The 19786-nt window shown below is 26.5% G+C and overlaps 1 protein-coding gene across 1 annotated transcript; it reads left to right on the forward strand.

The window, feature by feature from the left end:
- Nucleotides 1–2420: 2420 nt before the first annotated feature.
- On the forward strand, nt 2421–19587 carry LOC114124415 (pre-mRNA-processing-splicing factor 8). Its single transcript, XM_050197851.1, has 41 exons — nt 2421–2601; nt 2738–2972; nt 3063–3231; nt 3294–3458; nt 3523–3738; nt 3836–4048; nt 4108–4242; nt 5439–5544; nt 5934–6081; nt 6739–6901; nt 7000–7217; nt 7282–7508; nt 7589–7798; nt 7876–7992; nt 8055–8261; nt 8323–8486; nt 8593–8719; nt 12550–12742; nt 12816–13003; nt 13078–13316; nt 13829–13975; nt 14034–14184; nt 14253–14429; nt 14495–14731; nt 14795–14985; nt 15052–15187; nt 15321–15490; nt 15553–15829; nt 15905–16065; nt 16132–16323; nt 16477–16671; nt 17035–17206; nt 17282–17395; nt 17456–17629; nt 17694–17887; nt 17970–18185; nt 18255–18420; nt 18506–18712; nt 18775–18899; nt 18964–19118; nt 19283–19587. Exons 2-41 carry the CDS (start codon nt 2741–2743, stop codon nt 19435–19437), a joined length of 7149 nt encoding a protein of 2382 aa, XP_050053808.1. The 5' UTR covers nt 2421–2601; nt 2738–2740; the 3' UTR covers nt 19438–19587.
- The last annotated feature ends 199 nt before the right edge of the window (nt 19588–19786 follow it).

A 19786-nucleotide genomic window follows, 5' to 3' on the forward strand; every position in this document is an offset into this window, starting at 1 on the left:
ATGGTGCCAAAAATGGAGAAATGGAGAATACTCATTAACTTATCAAAAAGCCAAGTAGTATTTTTCCCCTACATAGAACACAAACTGCACCTCAACTAGTTAGGTTATACAACGAGCCAATAGCATGGATATCGTCGGTAAAATAACTGGGCGTTATTCTAAATAAGAAACTCAGCTGGTGATTAATCTATCGGCTAAACTCCAGCAAGCATACCAACGCTTAGGAGTTCTCTTTCCAATAATTATTAAAAAATCAACTATTAGTAAAAAATGCTCACTAATTAAATATAAGCAAGTTATGGGGCAATTGCGCTAAAAGCCACTTGAACAACATACAAATATATCGAAACAAAATACTCCGCATCATAATAACAGATGCTCCCTGGTTTGTACGCAACAAAGCCCTGTATAATGACTTAAAAATCCTCACTTTTGACGACCACACATATCATATTGCGAACAGATTCTTTTACTCACTATAACGAGCTCAAAAGGAGCAACTCACTACAACTTAAACGTTAGCCCTCCAAACATTCGCCGTCTCAAGATTGGAAGACCCCACGACCACAAAGAACGATACTCACCACCAGTCATAGCCTAAATCGGATACATCATGCCAATGCCGTAACTACCCTCCGTGGCGCCCTTGGCGAATTTTATTTTGGCGCTTATTTTTGTTTTATTTCATAGGTATCTATAATTTTTATATAAATAGGTGTACTAATATTACATTATTACGTGTTAATCAAAATACTGCCATATTTTTTAAATAATCGAGTCTTAAAAGTAAGTTACAAAAAAAAAACATTTTTATTTAACTCAAATGCACCCTTTATATTACTGCGCCCATGGCAAGCGCCAATGTCGCTAACCTCTATAGTTACGGAACTGCATCATGCCAGATAATTACCTAATTTGAACCTATTACTTAATAATTAAAATTATATTGTTATATCGCTTATGTAAAAAGAGAAAAAAATTGTAAAAATGGTATACCAGTAGGCTTAGATAGCTATTTAGGAATGCCTTAATAATTAAAAAATATATATTGGTCTAAGTTAGACCGTCTAACTGGGGAAGTAGGTAAATAACATTTTAATACTTTAATAGATAGAGCTTATTCTTAAATTCCTTGGTATTTCTATTGTTTCTAATTAAAAATCTAAAACTTTTCAGACTTGCACATATAATCAACATGAGAAGAAAAAAATTAATTCGTTTGGAATACTATACCCCAAGATCTTAAACTACCTACCTAAATTAATTTCCTCCGTGTGATCATCAAAAAAAAAAATAAATAAATGATAATTATTAAAATAGTTCAGTTTGTTGTATATAAACATAATGATTTTACAAGTAATTTTACTTCTGTTACCTCGTCTTTAACAGCTAAAAAATAACTTTAACTAAAAATTATGTTTTTAATTATAATATTTTTTTTAAATATTTGTTCTAAAAGAAATCGAATAGATACCTAGTCAAAAATTAGATTTGGTGACAATCATATATATATATATAAAATATATATAAATAACACTTAAACATTCGTTAGGGCTATAACGAAAAAATTCCATGCTTAAATGCAGTTTGTTTACCATTCACCAAGTTAATTTTATTTAATAATCAATAATATCATCTTTCATTTTAATTTAAGTCATAATGTACCTATATACATACATTAAGGTAGATTTTTATCTATTCGTTGTATTTTATAATATATAGGACATAGGTACTTTAAATAGGTAGTTCATATTATTTATAACTAATAATTTATAAATTACCTTAGACTTTTGATCAATTAACAGTATAATTATTAATTAATTAATCTATTTGGTACCTATTCATTTATGTTTTCGTTTTGATTTTTAATATTTAATTTTTAATTTTTAAAAAATTCAAATTATTTTTCATGAATTTTTCTGTAACTACTATTTTATTTTACCATTTAAAACTCTTATTATTTTTAATACATACTATATAATAATTATAAATACAATGTTTTACCATTCAAAAGCATTATGCCATGGTAGGCGACGGGCGACGGCTGTACAATCAACTGGCTTCACAGTTTGCAATGGTTGGTTTCATACGGTCTTACGTAGTATCTAAGTATCTTTTTAGTAATATCATAAACATAAAACAACTTTGTTTTAACAACATTGTTGTTTTATATGCCTATTACTATAATGAGTACCTATTTTAGATTTTTAGAGAAGTCTGTAATTATAACTAAAGAAAAAATATAAAAATTTTAAGAAATTATTTTTACCGCGAATTTCTTTTGTTTATCTCTTCCAAAGACTCACTTATGTGTATTTCTGTATACATAATCTCTTTGGAATATGAGATTTCTGTGTATACAATCTCTTTGGAGTAGGAGATTATAAGCGCGTCGGTATGATTACATTATGCGTTTACCGACGTTCGAGTGTTCCGAATGTTTTGAGTTCCGTTCTGTTTGTATAAAAAAACTTGCGTTTTCTTAGTTTGACGAACTAACATTTCGGTATTAATATAACTGTGCTAGACATTTCTATTCCAATTGATAATTTAATGTAAGATGTAATAATTCTTCTCATATACGTCTACTCAATTTAAAAAGTAAGTTATTTTCTTAAACGTTTATAATATGGTTAGGCACTACGAACAGTGAACATGATATTATAATATGTATTAATTAAATACAGTTCTATGTTATATTATATAATAATGTTATTTTTTTTTATTATTTATAAAGATTATGTCTATTCCACCTTTTATGTTGGGTGGACACCCATGGGCTCAGATCATTCAGCAACAGCAACAAATTGCTGCTGTGCAAGCACAAGCTCAAGCCCAGGCTGCACATGCACAAGCTGCAGCTGTACATGCTCATATGCATGTTGCTCAGCAAATGGCTATGCATCAAATGTCTTCAACACCTCCTCATAGGATACCTGAACCATTAAGTGAAGAGAAATTACAAGAAAAATGTAATTTTGACTAATTGTTTTATTTAAATTAATAATTGTTCTATAAGTACTTATTTTTCATAATTAATTATTAAATGTTAAAATATATAGCACAAAAATGGCAACAAATTCAATCTAAAAGATTTGCACCTAAACGTAAATTTGGTTTTGTTGATGCACAAAAAGAAGACATGCCCCCTGAACATATACGTAAAATAATTAGGGATCATGGTGACATGAGCAGTCGAAAATATCGTCACGATAAAAGAGTTTATTTAGGGTATGTTAAGTATAAAAAAAATTATTATCAATGAATATATTAAAAGAAATGTTTTTATTTAGAGCTCTGAAATATATGCCACATGCTGTTTTAAAATTATTGGAAAATATGCCCATGCCATGGGAACAGATTCGTGATGTAAAAGTGTTGTATCATATAACTGGTGCAATTACTTTTGTTAATGAAATTCCATGGGTTATTGAACCAGTTTACATTGCTCAATGGGGGTAAGCCAATTTACAATAGTGGTTTAATTAAAGAAGTATACTTATTTATTATTTTTCATTTAAGAACTATGTGGATAATGATGAGAAGAGAAAAACGTGACAGACGTCATTTTAAGCGAATGCGTTTTCCACCATTTGATGATGAAGAGCCACCCTTAGATTATGCTGACAATGTATTAGATGTTGAACCTTTGGAAGCTATTCAGATTGACCTGGATACTGAAGAAGATGCTGCTGTAGCAAAATGGTTTTATGATCATAAACCACTTGTAAACACACGGTATAAAATAATTTATATAAAATTATACTTAATTTCAACTGTCTTTGCCTGTGAATAATATTTACATTTTATCAATAATTTTATAATTTTTTTTTAGGCATGTTAACGGATCTACATATCGTAAATGGAATTTAACATTACCACAGATGGCTACATTATATAGATTAGCTAATCAACTTTTAACTGATCTTGTTGATGATAATTACTTTTATTTATTTGATCCAAAGTCATTCTTTACTGCTAAAGCATTAAATATGGCTATTCCTGGAGGACCAAAGTTTGAACCACTTATCAAGGATTCAAATCCATCGTAAGTTGTTAACATTTAAATTTGTATTTTGGTAATATTTTATAAATTTTTATTTTTAGTTTTGTTCGTGATGAGGATTGGAATGAATTTAACGACATCAATAAAATTATTATAAGACAACCTGTAAGAACTGAATATAGAATTGCATTTCCATATTTATACAATAACCTTCCACATTATGTTCATTTATCTTGGTAAGCATTTTATATGAAGAATAATTTATTTTTATATATATTTTAATACATAATTTTATATTTAAAAATGTTTAAACTAACACACAAGTTTTGAAAACTTCATAAAACTATTTGTAGTTTTTACTAATGTGTGTAATATTAATTTACATAATCGTTGTAGCAAACTAGATAAAAGACAATCTAATTTAGCGCTGATAGTTATGAACAATTTATTTAATATTTTAAGGAATTTTTTTTTTAAACCTTGAAGAGTCACATCTGCATTTTTTATTACCATCCTATAAACAAAAATAATATGTAATTGTGTGTTCTATTACCTTATAACAGGGATGAAAAATCCATGGCACGCGAACATTTTTACTATAATGTAATATAATATTATAGGTAATAGGTAAACGTATTTAAAATTTTTTTTTTCACAATATTGAATTTAACAATATAATATTTTTCATGGCACGCTCTTAAAAAAATAAAGGTTCAAAAGGCTTACCATCCCTGCCTCATAACATCTCAAAAACTGAATGTTTGGGTTTAATTTTATTTATTAATAGTTAAAATAAAATTTATAACTTAAAATTAATTAATTAATCCTCTAATTAACTACTTATATAAGAAATATTTTTTATAAATTATTGTTTTAAAAGCTGTGATGAATTGCGTAGGGGCTCTGATATTGGATGCAGTATGATGCCCAACTGTTGATTTTCTAATGGATTTTGTCTGTTGGCATGTCTATTTTAAAACCAATAGGAAAATGCGCATTACTGAGCCTATTTTGTTATGATGATTTGCACAGGGGTCTGATATTTGTATTCATGAATACAATCAAATAGCATTTATTTATAACGTGGTCCGTGATCTGTTATTATAAATGTTGTTTGGACAAAACTATATATCTGAACAAAATGCACTTAATATTCTTTAGTTTTTATCAGAGTTTTTATAGAACATTTTTAAGTATTTATATAAGAAAGTTTGTAGTATTTTATTAAAAGATTTTTGAGATATCTTTTAATAAATATATTTTCAGATTATTATTTCATGCTCAGATTATAATTTTTATTTTAATGTTGATATTAATATTAAATATCATAAAGTGGGATGTTAACGTAGTAAAATGTTCCATTGAATATCACAGTCAGTGTGTCATTAACTATTCTTAGAAAATTAAGAAAAATTATTGTATTTAATTTCAGGTATCATGCTCCAAATGTTGTATACATTAAAACTGAAGATCCAGACTTGCCAGCATTTTATTTTGACCCCTTAATAAATCCTATATCTCACAGACATTCGGTTAAGGTATTTATTGCATTATTATTTTTATTGTAAATGTATTTTATTATTACCTCTACCATTTATTTTATGTTAACATCAATTTGAAAATTAAATAATTCATAATCTCAGATTTTTAGAAATTACTTTTTTGTGTTAAATTTTCTATTAATTAAAAATAACTTACATGGTGTTTCACATACATTTTAAACCATAATATTATTGAATTTTTGTTTTAATTTAGGATTTGTATATAATATAATATAATATATACAATATTATTATAATAATACATGTTATTAATATGTAATAATTTTTTTTTGCTTTGCTTAGCTAAACAATGAACAATTTTCTTTGCTTCATTAAATACTACATTATTCTTTAATAAAAATATGGATATATTATATTCTTTAAAGGTCAATGAACCCGTTTTTGATGATGATGAAGAATTTGAACTACCACCAGAAGTTCAACCATTTTTACAAGAAACTCCTGTCTATACCGATAATACAGCAAATGGAATTGCATTATTATGGGCTCCTAGACCATTTAATATGCGCTCTGGTTAGAATATATTCTTTATTAACATTAATTAATTTTACCAATAATTAATAAATTACTAACATGTTGATTACTATGTAACTGCCTGTGGTCATACAATATATGTTTTTGACAAGCCTATTATATTTTTTGACATTATTCCTAATTTATATATCAGGGGTGGCCAGTGGGAAGAGATTCGCGAGCCACCAAATGTAAATATGGAAGAGCCAAACTGTAATATAAAATAAAAAGGTCATAATATATAACACATAAATTCGTCTAAGAAATTTTTTTGGTAAAAATGAGTTAAGATGCGAGCCGCAAACGTCTATGTGGCGAGCCACACGTGGCTGCGAAATGCGGTTTGGCCACCCCTGTTATATACTATATTATTTTATCTGAAAAAACATTAAAAAATATATTTATATAAAAAATTGTATGTTTATTACATCAAAAATTTGTAATTAATCTTATTACACCACTATACTTTTTTTTATATTTATATATTACTATTGTGCCATAAAAAAGTTAATTATTTAAAACTACATTAATTTATGCTCATGTGATATATAAATAATAACATGGTGTGACTGTAACATATGTAAAAATAATGCTATGTGGACTAAGGCAGTCTTCGTATTATTTATATATTATTAATTTTTTTTTATATACTTTTAGGCCGTTGTAGAAGAGCTATTGATGTACCTTTAGTTAAGAGTTGGTATAGAGAACATTGTCCACCAGGACAACCTGTCAAAGTTCGTGTTAGTTATCAAAAACTTTTGAAATATTATGTATTAAATGCATTAAAACATCGACCACCTAAACCACAAAAAAAAAGGTTTGTATTTCAGGATTTACTAATTTAAATTTATATTAAATACTTACTATTCTTATTAAACTTCTTTTTACTAAATGTTATTTTCATGTCATTATTAGGTATTTATTCCGATCATTTAAATTTACAAAGTTTTTCCAAACTACAACATTAGACTGGGTTGAAGCTGGTTTACAAGTATGCAGGCAAGGATATAATATGTTAAATCTTTTAATTCATCGTAAAAATCTCAACTACTTGCATTTGGATTACAATTTTAATTTGAAACCAGTGAAAACTCTTACAACTAAAGAAAGAAAAAAATCAAGATTTGGAAATGGTATGTTTTCATTAAATTATTTTTTAAATTATTTATGATTAAATGTATTTATTTATTTTGTTAGCTTTTCATTTGTGTCGAGAAATTCTTCGTTTAACAAAACTGATCATTGATTCACATGTACAATACAGATTAAACAATATTGATGCATTTCAATTAGCTGATGGACTACAATATGTATTTGCACATGTTGGGCAATTAACTGGCATGTATCGTTATAAGTATAAGCTTATGAGACAAATACGTATGTGCAAAGATTTGAAACATCTTATTTACTATCGATTTAATACTGTAAGTTGTTTTATCAAGTTGTAATAAATTTATTTTATGAAACAATGTTAATTTTATAGTAAAATATTGTTATATTTTAGGGACCAGTTGGCAAAGGTCCAGGTTGTGGATTTTGGGCACCAGGTTGGCGTGTATGGTTATTTTTTATGCGAGGTATAACACCATTATTAGAAAGATGGTTAGGTAATTTACTATCTCGTCAGTTTGAAGGAAGACATTCAAAAGGAGTTGCGAAAACAGTTACTAAACAACGTGTTGAGAGTCATTTTGATTTAGAACTTCGTGCTTCTGTAAATATTTAACTATTATTATTTCTTTTCATTTTTAAAAAAATGTATTTATTCTAAATAATATTTTATTTATTTAGGTCATGCATGATATTGTAGATATGATGCCAGAAGGTATTAAACAAAATAAAGCTAGAACAATTTTGCAACATTTATCTGAAGCATGGAGATGTTGGAAAGCTAATATCCCGTGGAAGGTAAAAACATAACAAATTGTTATTAATTATAAACTTAAAAATTTTTAATATTTTTCTTTCAGGTTCCTGGATTACCAACGCCTATTGAGAATATGATTCTTCGCTATGTAAAAATGAAAGCTGATTGGTGGACAAATACAGCACATTATAACAGAGAACGTATCCGTAGAGGAGCTACAGTTGATAAGACTGTGTGTAAAAAGAATTTAGGTCGTTTAACTAGATTGTACTTAAAAGCAGAACAAGAACGTCAACACAATTATCTTAAAGTATGATTTGTTGTTTTATCTATTTTTATCATTATTTATATGTATATATATTATATTTTAGGACGGACCTTACATTTCTCCCGAAGAAGCTGTAGCTATTTACACCACAACTGTTCATTGGTTGGAATCGCGAAGATTTGCTCCAATACCATTTCCTCCTCTTTCATATAAACATGATACTAAATTATTAATTTTAGCCCTTGAACGATTAAAAGAGGCTTACAGGTATTAAAAAACATCATATAACCATTATAGATTTACAAAAATCTAGTTTGAACATTAATACCCAATAATACAATAATTTTTCTACATTATGAAATGTTTTGTGTAGTGTAAAGTCACGTTTGAATCAAAGCCAAAGAGAAGAATTAGGATTAATTGAACAGGCTTATGACAATCCTCATGAAGCACTTTCAAGAATAAAACGTCATTTATTGACTCAAAGAACATTTAAAGAAGTAAGTATTTTAATTTTACATTTATAAGAAAATATATAAAGGGGATTGGTGACGATGATTGCCTGTCTTTATCTAACACACGCGCAACATAAAAATGCAAACGTATTTTTTGTTCAACGTATCAATTGATACAGTAAAATGATAAGAATTTTGAAAACAAATTTGAATTTGTCGTTAAGTTTACTTGAGAACGGTCAGTCCACATTTTTGATATTATCTTCCAAAATCATTATATATTTAACGAGTAATTAAAAAATTGTCATATTTCAATTGTTTATAAAATTTGCTTTAATATCAAAAATTTGGACTGACTGTTCTCTAGTAGACTTCACCAAAAATTTGAATCTGTTTTCAGAATTCTTATCGGTACATTGGACAAAAAAAAGTCTGAATTCTTACGTTGCACGTGTGTTAGACAAAGACAGGAAATCACAGTCACCAATCCCCTTAAGTAATATGCTTTTATTACTTACATCGTTAAAAACAAGTATAGATAATATGGCTATCATATAATATATAGCTCTACTGGTGGTGTAGTTACCTTTAAATGCACATTCTTCTGGAATATGTGCTGTGCTGTTGCAAACATATTGAATAATACTTTTTAAAAAAAGTTGAGATTTAAAATCAAAAGATCAAATAACAACTTAAAATTTACTGTTACGTTATAATGGTCTGATGGTCAAGTGGGTGCTACTCTGCTGTACATTAGGTGCCATGTGGATCACTGTTATATATAGAAGTATTAAATTTGAATCCAATGATGGATATCATTGTATACAAAAATTAATTCTGAACAGAGATGATTTGTCAGCTTAAGATTATATTTATAAATAATATAATATAATATAATATAATATTATATTTTAAATATATAAAAAATTTATAATTCAGACCCTTGTAAATTTTTTTTATAATGATGCTTCCAGTTTTTTCTGTAGCTTTTTGAAGGAAAACTTAGTGTTGAATTTTTTAATCTTAGAATAAATGTTATGTATTTTCAACTAAAAATTAATTACAATTTTTCGCAAAAGTGTCATATTTCGTAAACATTTAAACTTTTAACACTTATAAAAAAAGTTATGATTAACGGCTTTTTATTTTTATTAACTACAATAATAATAGCTTATGAGAAATCTTGTATTACATTTTCAAGCTTTTTCGAAAAAATTTTATTGGCTTATGAAAAAAAAATTTAAGTTATCTATAAATAGAACAAAAAAGCAATAATATTTTGAAAATTTAACTGTTCATTGATAACACTAATATAAACATTTGGTGAACATTTCAAGTATTTTTAGTGATTCATTTTTGAGTTTAAACTGTATAAAAAAAAAAATTGATTTTATCAAAAATTGATTTTGTGTAAAAATTCCCATTTTCCTTTTTGTTTTTCCCGATTTTTTGAAAACTACTAGGAACTTTTTTTTTTTACCTTTATAATACATTAATACACCAAGGGATATTCATTTTGCCATCATAAACCACTCCTGAAGTTTTAAATTGAAACATTATTTCAACAAGTTATAGTGTACATACTAAAAAAAAAAAAAAAACACACTTCATTGTAAAATCATCATCACTTCGTTCAGAATCTAATATAATAATATTTATATTATTTTTGAAAATGATAAATTTATAATTATTTGAAAAATTACTCTTATATGAAAAGGTCCCAATCCCTATTTTAGATAATACAATTTTTAAATAATAATCAGTAATATTATTAATATGTAATTAACATTTTTGTTGCAATCTCTACACTTACATAACATTTATAGTTATAGAGTACATGCTTTAAGCATATCTTAAAAGATAGCTAATTATACTAATAATAACAATTAAATACTGATTTATCATAATTTATAAGAATACGAGTAAGAATCAGTTAATTCTATTATAAGCAGTGGTTTTCAATCGGTGTGCCGCAAAACATCTATTAATAGTTTTTTTTAAATGTTTTACCAATATTATTATCAATATTTAGTGATATTATCATATATGGATTGGCAAAAATTTTGTAGGAAATGAAGTGTGTAGCATTGTTAAAAAGGTTGATAACTACTGCAACTTAAAACAATATTATCAGTGGTTTCTTGTTTAAATAATTGTAATTTTCTAAAACATTTTCAATTTTTTATCAAAATTTTAATTTTTAACATATTTAAGAACAGAAATTCTTTAATACATTAATTTAATTAATATTTTTACAATAATTATATGAAATCATCAATATAATTCTGTATGCTATAGGAATTGAATAAGTTTTTAAACTTAACCTAACTAATACAATATAAGACGTTGTGGTAGTATTTAATAATTTATGATGAATTGCGTAGGGGCTCTGAAATTGGATGCAGAATGATGCCCAACTATTGTGTTTTTAATAAAATTTATCTGTGATGTTTCTATTTTGAAACCAATAGGAAAATGCGCGTAACTGAGCATATTTTTAAAACTATTTAGTTATGATGATTAGCACAGGGGTCTGATATCTGTTTTAATGAATACAGTCAGATAGCATTTATTATTAACGTGGTCAGTGATCTGTTAATATAAATGTTATTTGGACATAATATTCTATCTGAACTAATACATAAAACAATTTTTCAGTCTAATTTTATATCATATTAATTAACTACCAATGCTTGATATTAAAAAAAAAAGTCTTATGAGTAATACTAATTAAGATACTTGTTACCTGTATGATAGAAATGATTAAACCTTGATTAAAATGTATACTATATAGTAATAGAAAATTAAAGTTTATTTTATGTATATATTGCTAAGATAAACAAATGATTTAATTACAATTTAAAATATAATATAATATATATTATCATATTTAATAATCAATGATGAATTGCGTAGGGGCTCTGAAATTGGATGCAGAATGATGCCTAACTATTGGGTTTTTAATAGATTTCGTCTGTGATGTGTCTATTTTTAAACCAATAGGAAAATGCGCTTAACTGAGCATATTTTTAAAACTATTTAGTTATGATGATTAGCACAGGGGTCTGATATCTGTATTAATATGAATACAGTCAGATAGCATTTATTTTTAACGTGGTCAGTGATCTGTTACTGTAAGTGTTGTTTGGATAAAATGTTATTTCTGAACTAAATTTTATATAGAAAATTATTCCAATTTACTATTATATTATAAGAATATTATATTTGTCTAATATTAAAAAGATTTTCTTATGAGTTATGAGTAATATTGATTAAGAGACCTTATAAATAGATACAATTTAGCTTTGATGAAAAATATGTAGTATAATAGTTTCACTCGGATTTAATAAATTATTTAATTAAATCTTAAATGTTTAAACAATATAATATATGATAATATTTATCAATTATAAATTATATCTACTACTTATATAAAATAGGATAATTTTTATAAATAATTCATAAGTATATTGTTATGATGATCAATTTTTATTTTAAAAACAAAGGTTATATTTTCTGTATTATGGAAATATGCTTATAACATAGTAATTTTATATAATTTACTTACTAGCCAATTCATATATTTTTTGTGTTTATTATGAGAGAACACAATGTGGACCAACTAAAATTGGTTCTTCTGCATATCTCCACTTGACATCTTGCTATACTGAAAATTGTCTCAATGACATGGTGTCTTGTAGAGATACGCATAGTTAGTATGTTCTCTCTCTGGTTTACTATCAGAGTATTTTATAAAAAATTATGCCGTGATGTATTTCATTATATATTTTGTATGTGAGAAATTTTTATTTAACCTTTATATGTTTGTTTGTTAATATTATTGTACTAATAAAATACATTAAATAAATTTTTAGGTTGGTATCGAGTTTATGGATTTGTATTCTCACCTAGTTCCTGTATATGATGTTGAACCATTAGAAAAAATAACCGATGCCTATTTGGATCAATATTTATGGTATGAAGCTGATAAACGTCGTTTGTTTCCACCCTGGATTAAACCTTCTGATACTGAACCTCCACCATTACTTGTATATAAATGGTGTCAAGGTAAATAATAATTGTTATGAATAATTTTGATAATTTTTTTTTTTCAACGAAAATAACACTTATTTTTATATAGGTGTAAATAATTTACAAGATGTATGGGATGTCAGTGAAGGTGAATGCAACGTATTACTTGAATCTAAATTTGAAAAAATTTATGAAAAGATTGATTTAACATTACTTAATAGACTGTTAAGATTAATTGTTGATCATAATATTGCTGATTACATGACTGCCAAAAGCAATGTTATAATTAATTATAAGGTTTGTTTTAAAAACAATTAAGACAAAAAATATAATATTTTCTTACTAATTTTGAAATCTGTATAAAATTACAGGATATGAACCATACTAATAGTTATGGTATAGTTCGAGGTTTACAATTTTCATCATTTATTGTTCAATATTATGGATTGGTACTGGATTTGTTAGTTTTGGGGTTACAAAGAGCTTCAGAAATGGCTGGACCACCTCAAATGCCAAATGATTTCTTAACTTTCCAAGATGTTCCTACTGAAGTAGCTCATCCAGTTCGTCTTTATTGTCGATATATTGATAGAGTACACATATTTTTAAGGTATTTATTTTTAACTAACTGAGAATTGTAATGTATATTTATTGTTTCTATAAAGAGATGATTTAGAATTTCATAGTTTAAGTTGTTAAAAAAACAAAATAAACCGTAATAACTATATAAATAGTTAGAAATATCAATTTATTTTAAATAAAATTTGTTTAATAACTCAAAATCATATAAAAAAAAAAAAAAATCAATATTAGTAAATTATCTTACGCTAAATGGATTATTTGGTATATTACTTTACTACCATCATACCAGTCTTGCTGTATTTTAGACTAAATATTTAAACAATTTTGAATTTTATAACTTTGTTTATTTAAATATTTTATTTACTATTTGTTATTAAATCATTAATATTGTAATAGTACTGGAATAATGAAAAATAATTGTAAATTATCTTTAAATATTTAACAAGTAGAAACAAATGGTAATTTTTTTATAGTTTTAATTAGTTTATTGATAGTTATAATATTAATTAATATAAAATATTTGAATATCTTTTTTTATAGATTTACTGCCGAGGAAGCAAAGGATCTTATTCAACGTTACTTAACAGAACATCCAGATCCAAATAATGAAAACATTGTTGGTTATAATAATAAAAAGTGTTGGCCTCGTGATGCTAGGATGCGCTTAATGAAACATGATGTTAATTTGTAAGTTATTATTAAAAGGTTGTAGTTTATTTTTTGGTGATAATTTTTTATTTAATAGAGGGCGAGCTGTATTCTGGGACATTAAAAATAGACTACCCCGTTCTACAACTACCATTCAATGGGAAAATAGTTTTGTGAGCGTTTATTCCAAAGATAACCCTAATTTGTTGTTTAATATGAGTGGTTTTGAATGTCGAATTCTTCCAAAAGTAAGTTGAATAATATACTATGCTGAAATATAAATTGTGCTCTTAAATTTACATTTAACAATTTTTAGTGTCGAACAATTCATGATGAACTTACTCATAGAGATGGTATTTGGAACTTACAAAATGAAATCACTAAAGAAAGAACAGCTCAATCGTTTTTGAGAGTTGATGACGAATCTTTGCAAAGATTCCATAATCGTGTTCGTCAAATATTAATGGCCAGTGGATCAACAACATTTACAAAGGTTGAATTAAATTTTAATCATTATTATAATTAAATATACAGTTAAAAATTTATTTTTAAATATAGATTGTTAACAAATGGAATACAGCTTTGATAGGTCTTATGACTTATTTCCGAGAGGCTGTTGTAAATACTCAAGAACTTTTGGATCTATTGGTGAAATGTGAAAATAAAATTCAAACTCGTATTAAAATTGGTCTTAATTCCAAAATGCCTTCAAGATTCCCTCCAGTGGTGTTTTATACACCCAAAGAACTTGGTGGTTTAGGAATGTTATCTATGGGTCATGTTCTTATTCCTCAAGTAAATAATAATAAAAATTTAGTTATATTAATATTTTATTGCACATAAACAATTTATTTCTAGTCCGATCTAAGATGGTCAAAACAAACAGATGTTGGCATTACTCATTTTCGTTCAGGCATGAGTCATGATGAAGATCAGTTAATACCAAATTTATATCGTTATATACAACCATGGGAATCAGAATTTATCGATTCCCAAAGAGTATGGGCTGAATATGCTTTAAAAAGACAAGAAGCAAATGCACAAAATAGGTAAAACTTAAATATAAAATTATATGTTGGTTTGTATTTTGATATAATTTTGTTTTGTAATTTCAGACGTTTAACATTGGAAGATTTAGAAGACAGTTGGGACCGTGGAATACCTAGAATAAATACTTTGTTCCAAAAAGACAGACATACATTAGCTTATGATAAAGGTTGGAGAATTAGAACAGAATTCAAACAATATCAGGTGAAATTAATAAAAATGTACAAATCTTGTTAGTTATATATAAATATAATAAATTGTATTTAATGGACAAAAATATATTATTTGCATTATAAATTATTAATAAGTATTAATAAATTATATTTATTTAATTCAGGTTCTAAAACAGAATCCTTTCTGGTGGACTCATCAACGACATGATGGTAAATTATGGAATTTGAACAATTACCGAACTGATATGATTCAAGCTTTGGGAGGTGTTGAGGGTATATTAGAGCATACTTTGTTTAAAGGAACTTATTTCCCAACTTGGGAAGGTTTATTCTGGTAAAATAATTTATATCATATTTTTTTCATTTTTATTATATTCAATTAATATTTATTTTTAGGGAAAAGGCATCTGGTTTTGAAGAATCAATGAAGTATAAAAAATTGACAAATGCTCAACGTTCTGGTTTGAATCAAATACCTAATCGTCGTTTTACATTATGGTGGTCACCAACTATTAACCGTGCTAATGTTTATGTTGGTTTCCAAGTTCAACTTGATTTGACTGGAATATTTATGCATGGTAAAATTCCTACACTCAAAATTTCCCTGATTCAAATTTTCAGGGCTCATTTGTGGCAAAAAGTCCACGAATCCATTGTTATGGATCTTTGTCAAGTTAGTATATTTTTGAACTACACCAATTAAAACAACGTATTTAACTTCGTAATTTATATTCTTATGTTTTTGTAGGTTTTTGATCAAGAACTTGATGCATTAGAAATTGAAACTGTTCAAAAAGAAACTATTCATCCACGTAAATCATACAAAATGAATTCGTCTTGTGCTGATATCTTACTTTTTGCTGCTTATAAATGGAATGTGTCTAGACCCTCGCTTTTGGCTGACTCAAAGTAATTTTAAAAAAAAAAATTAATTAATTTTTAATAATATTTAATAAATCTTTTAACTTTTTTTAGGGATACAATGGACAACACAACTACACAAAAATATTGGTTAGATGTCCAACTTAGATGGGGTGACTATGATTCACATGATGTTGAACGTTATGCGAGAGCCAAATTTCTGGATTATACTACTGATAACATGTCTATATATCCATCTCCTACTGGTGTACTCATTGCGATAGATTTAGCATACAACTTGCACAGGTAATTGTGTATAATATATTTTAACAAATATTGATTTTTATTTTAATCATTAATTTTTAATCTATAATATAGATAATGATATAATATATTTATAATTATTAAATAATAAATGTAGTATAATATTTAATATTTATATAAATTTAATTGTTTTAGTGCTTATGGAAATTGGTTTCCTGGTTGCAAGCCTTTAATTCAACAAGCTATGGCTAAAATTATGAAAGCAAATCCTGCTCTATATGTCTTGAGAGAACGTATTCGAAAAGCTTTACAATTGTATTCTTCTGAACCTACAGAACCATACTTATCAAGTCAAAATTATGGTGAACTGTTTTCAAATCAAATTATTTGGTAATTCATATTATTCATAAATAATAACATATGAATATAGTAAAACTTCAATTAACAAACATTTTACAATACATGTATTATAATATATATATATATATTACTGTATTTATGTATTATAATTACAAAAGTATACTTTCTTTTTTAAGCAGCAATGTTCTGTATCTTATAGAAAAGAAATTCATAGACTGCGCAATAAAATAACTACTCGCTCATAATTACTTTCTTTTTTTTTTACTATCACATAACAAACTAATAATTAATTAAAGTTTTAGTGTATTATGTTTATGTTTAGCAGTAACAACAAGAATGAATATTTTTAATAAATTTATTTTATGTTTTATATATTATGTTATCTGATTTAAGGTTTGTGGATGATACAAATGTCTACAGAGTAACAATTCATAAAACTTTTGAAGGAAATTTGACAACTAAGCCCATTAATGGAGCTATTTTCATATTTAATCCACGTACTGGACAACTATTTTTGAAAATAATTCATACGTCAGTATGGGCTGGTCAAAAACGTTTAGGACAAGTAAATATTATTTTATTAATTTTTATTATTGTTTAATATTTATTGAGCTTTATTTTTTAAATTGTATGTCTTTAGTTAGCAAAATGGAAAACAGCAGAAGAAGTGGCGGCTTTGATTCGTTCATTACCTGTTGAAGAACAGCCCAAACAAATTATTGTTACACGTAAAGGAATGTTGGATCCACTTGAGGTAAATTTTTCTTTTAGTTTATATAATGCATTCTCATTGAAAATATATTATTTATCTTAGGTGCATCTTTTGGATTTCCCAAATATTGTAATCAAAGGTTCAGAGTTACAACTTCCATTCCAAGCATGTTTGAAGGTGGAAAAGTTTGGTGACTTAATACTGAAAGCAACTGAACCTCAAATGGTTCTTTTCAATTTGTATGATGACTGGCTTAAAACAATATCTTCTTATACGGTATGAGAAACCTATCCAATGTATTATTATTTCAATTTATATAAAAAATTAATTTTTTTTATAGGCATTTTCTCGTTTAATATTGATATTAAGAGCTTTACACGTCAATACCGAACGTACCAAAGTTATATTAAAACCAGACAAGACTACTATAACTGAGCCACATCACATTTGGCCTACCCTTAGTGATGACGAATGGATTAAGGTTGAAGTGCAACTAAAGGACTTGATTTTAGCTGATTATGGAAAAAAAAACAAGTATGCATTTATACTTAAGATTACTGATTAGATTAATAATTTTTGACATAAAATTAATGAAACAATTGTTGTTTTATCCTAGTGTGAATGTTGCGTCTTTAACACAATCAGAAATTCGTGATATTATTTTGGGAATGGAGATTAGTGCACCATCAGCACAAAGGCAGCAAATTGCAGAGATTGAAAAACAAACTAAAGAACAATCACAATTAACAGCAACAACTACTAGAACAGTGAATAAACATGGAGATGATATTATTACATCCACCACTTCTAATTATGAAACCCAAACTTTCAGGTATAATTTTAAATTTAAACATGATTATTAAAAATATTAAAAATTAAAAATCTGGTACATTATTTTTAGTTCTAAGACTGAATGGAGAGTTCGGGCTATATCTGCTACTAATCTTCATTTACGTACAAACCATATATATGTATCATCTGATGACATTAAAGAAACTGGTTACACGTATATATTACCTAAGAACATACTCAAAAAGTTTGTCACCATTTCTGATCTCCGTGCTCAGGTATATTTAATTATTTTAGAAATATACTCCATCAACATTTACAGCATTTAATAATTCTTTAATAATCATCGTTTAACTGTCTTAGATTTGTGCATACTTGTATGGTGTGAGTCCTCCTGATAACCCTCAAGTAAAAGAAATCCGGTGTCTAGTGATGCCTCCTCAATGGGGAACGCATCAAACCATACATGTACCATCACAATTACCCAATAACCATCACTATCTCAATGACATGGAACCACTTGGTTGGATACACACTCAACCTAATGAATTACCTCAACTATCACCACAAGTAAATTTATATTTAAAAAAGTATTTTTTTAATTCATTTATATTACATATTTTATATTTTAGGATATAAGTACCCATGCCAAAATTATGTCTGATAATTCGGCTTGGGATGGAGAAAAAACTGTTATAATAACTTGCAGTTTTACTCCAGGTTCTTGTTCATTGACAGCTTATAAATTAACTCCAAGGTAACATTTTTTTTTTTATAAATTTATATTATTCAAATTTTTATCTAATTAATTTTAAATGTAGTGGTTTTGAATGGGGACGACAAAACACTGACAAAGGTAATAATCCTAAAGGATATTTGCCTAGCCATTATGAAAAAGTACAAATGCTGTTGTCAGACAGATTCCTAGGTTTCTTCATGGTGCCAGCTCAAGGATCATGGAACTACAATTTTATGGGTATAACAATACTAAAATTTATATAAACCATTAACTTTTAACTACTTTAACTGCGAGTAGCATATTAATTTTAAATTAATAATTATGCTACTGAGTTATGACTATTTAGTATTTTACAAATATTTGAGGATCTACTAATAAATGATATTTGATTCAAATTATAGGTGTAAGACATGATGCTAACATGAAGTATGAGTTACAATTAGCCAATCCAAAAGAATTTTATCATGAGATTCATAGGCCTGCCCATTTCTTGAATTTCTCATCTTTAGAAGATGGAGATGGAGTTGGTGCTGACCGTGAAGACGTGTATGCTTAATGTGTATTATAATTAATTGTTTAAGTTAGTTTTTTATTTTATACTTGAAATATCTAAATGTATTGTAAACAATTTTAGATTTTATACTTGCTATGATTAAAATTGTGTTTTAAAAATTATTAATAAAAATATCAAGATTTTGAATTAAAATTATGTATTGATTTTTTAATAGAAATATATATTTTAAACAACAATTGTGACATTCTTAAAAATATCTATAGTTTAACATCAATAAAATTAAGTTAATGTTCAATAGAATTATTGTGTAATGATTTTATTGATATAATCCTTTTCCACTTATCTAGTAGTTTATTACCTATCATAAGTTCATAATAATGTGTATATAACT

This window comes from Aphis gossypii, chromosome 1 (genome assembly GCF_020184175.1).
Source record: "Aphis gossypii isolate Hap1 chromosome 1, ASM2018417v2, whole genome shotgun sequence".
In the NCBI taxonomy this organism is placed as follows: domain Eukaryota; kingdom Metazoa; phylum Arthropoda; class Insecta; order Hemiptera; family Aphididae; genus Aphis; species Aphis gossypii.

Excerpts from the sequence above, each read along its gene's own strand:
- LOC114124415 (XM_050197851.1), top strand. The coding sequence starts at position 2,741 with ATGTCTATTCCACCTTTTATGTTGGGTGGACACCCATGGGCTCAGATC. Across the intron at positions 7,509-7,588 it reads TTTACTATCGATTTAATACT|GGACCAGTTGGCAAAGGTCC; the intron begins GTAAGTTGTTTT and ends GTTATATTTTAG. Across the intron at positions 8,487-8,592 it reads CGATTAAAAGAGGCTTACAG|TGTAAAGTCACGTTTGAATC; the intron begins GTATTAAAAAAC and ends TGTTTTGTGTAG.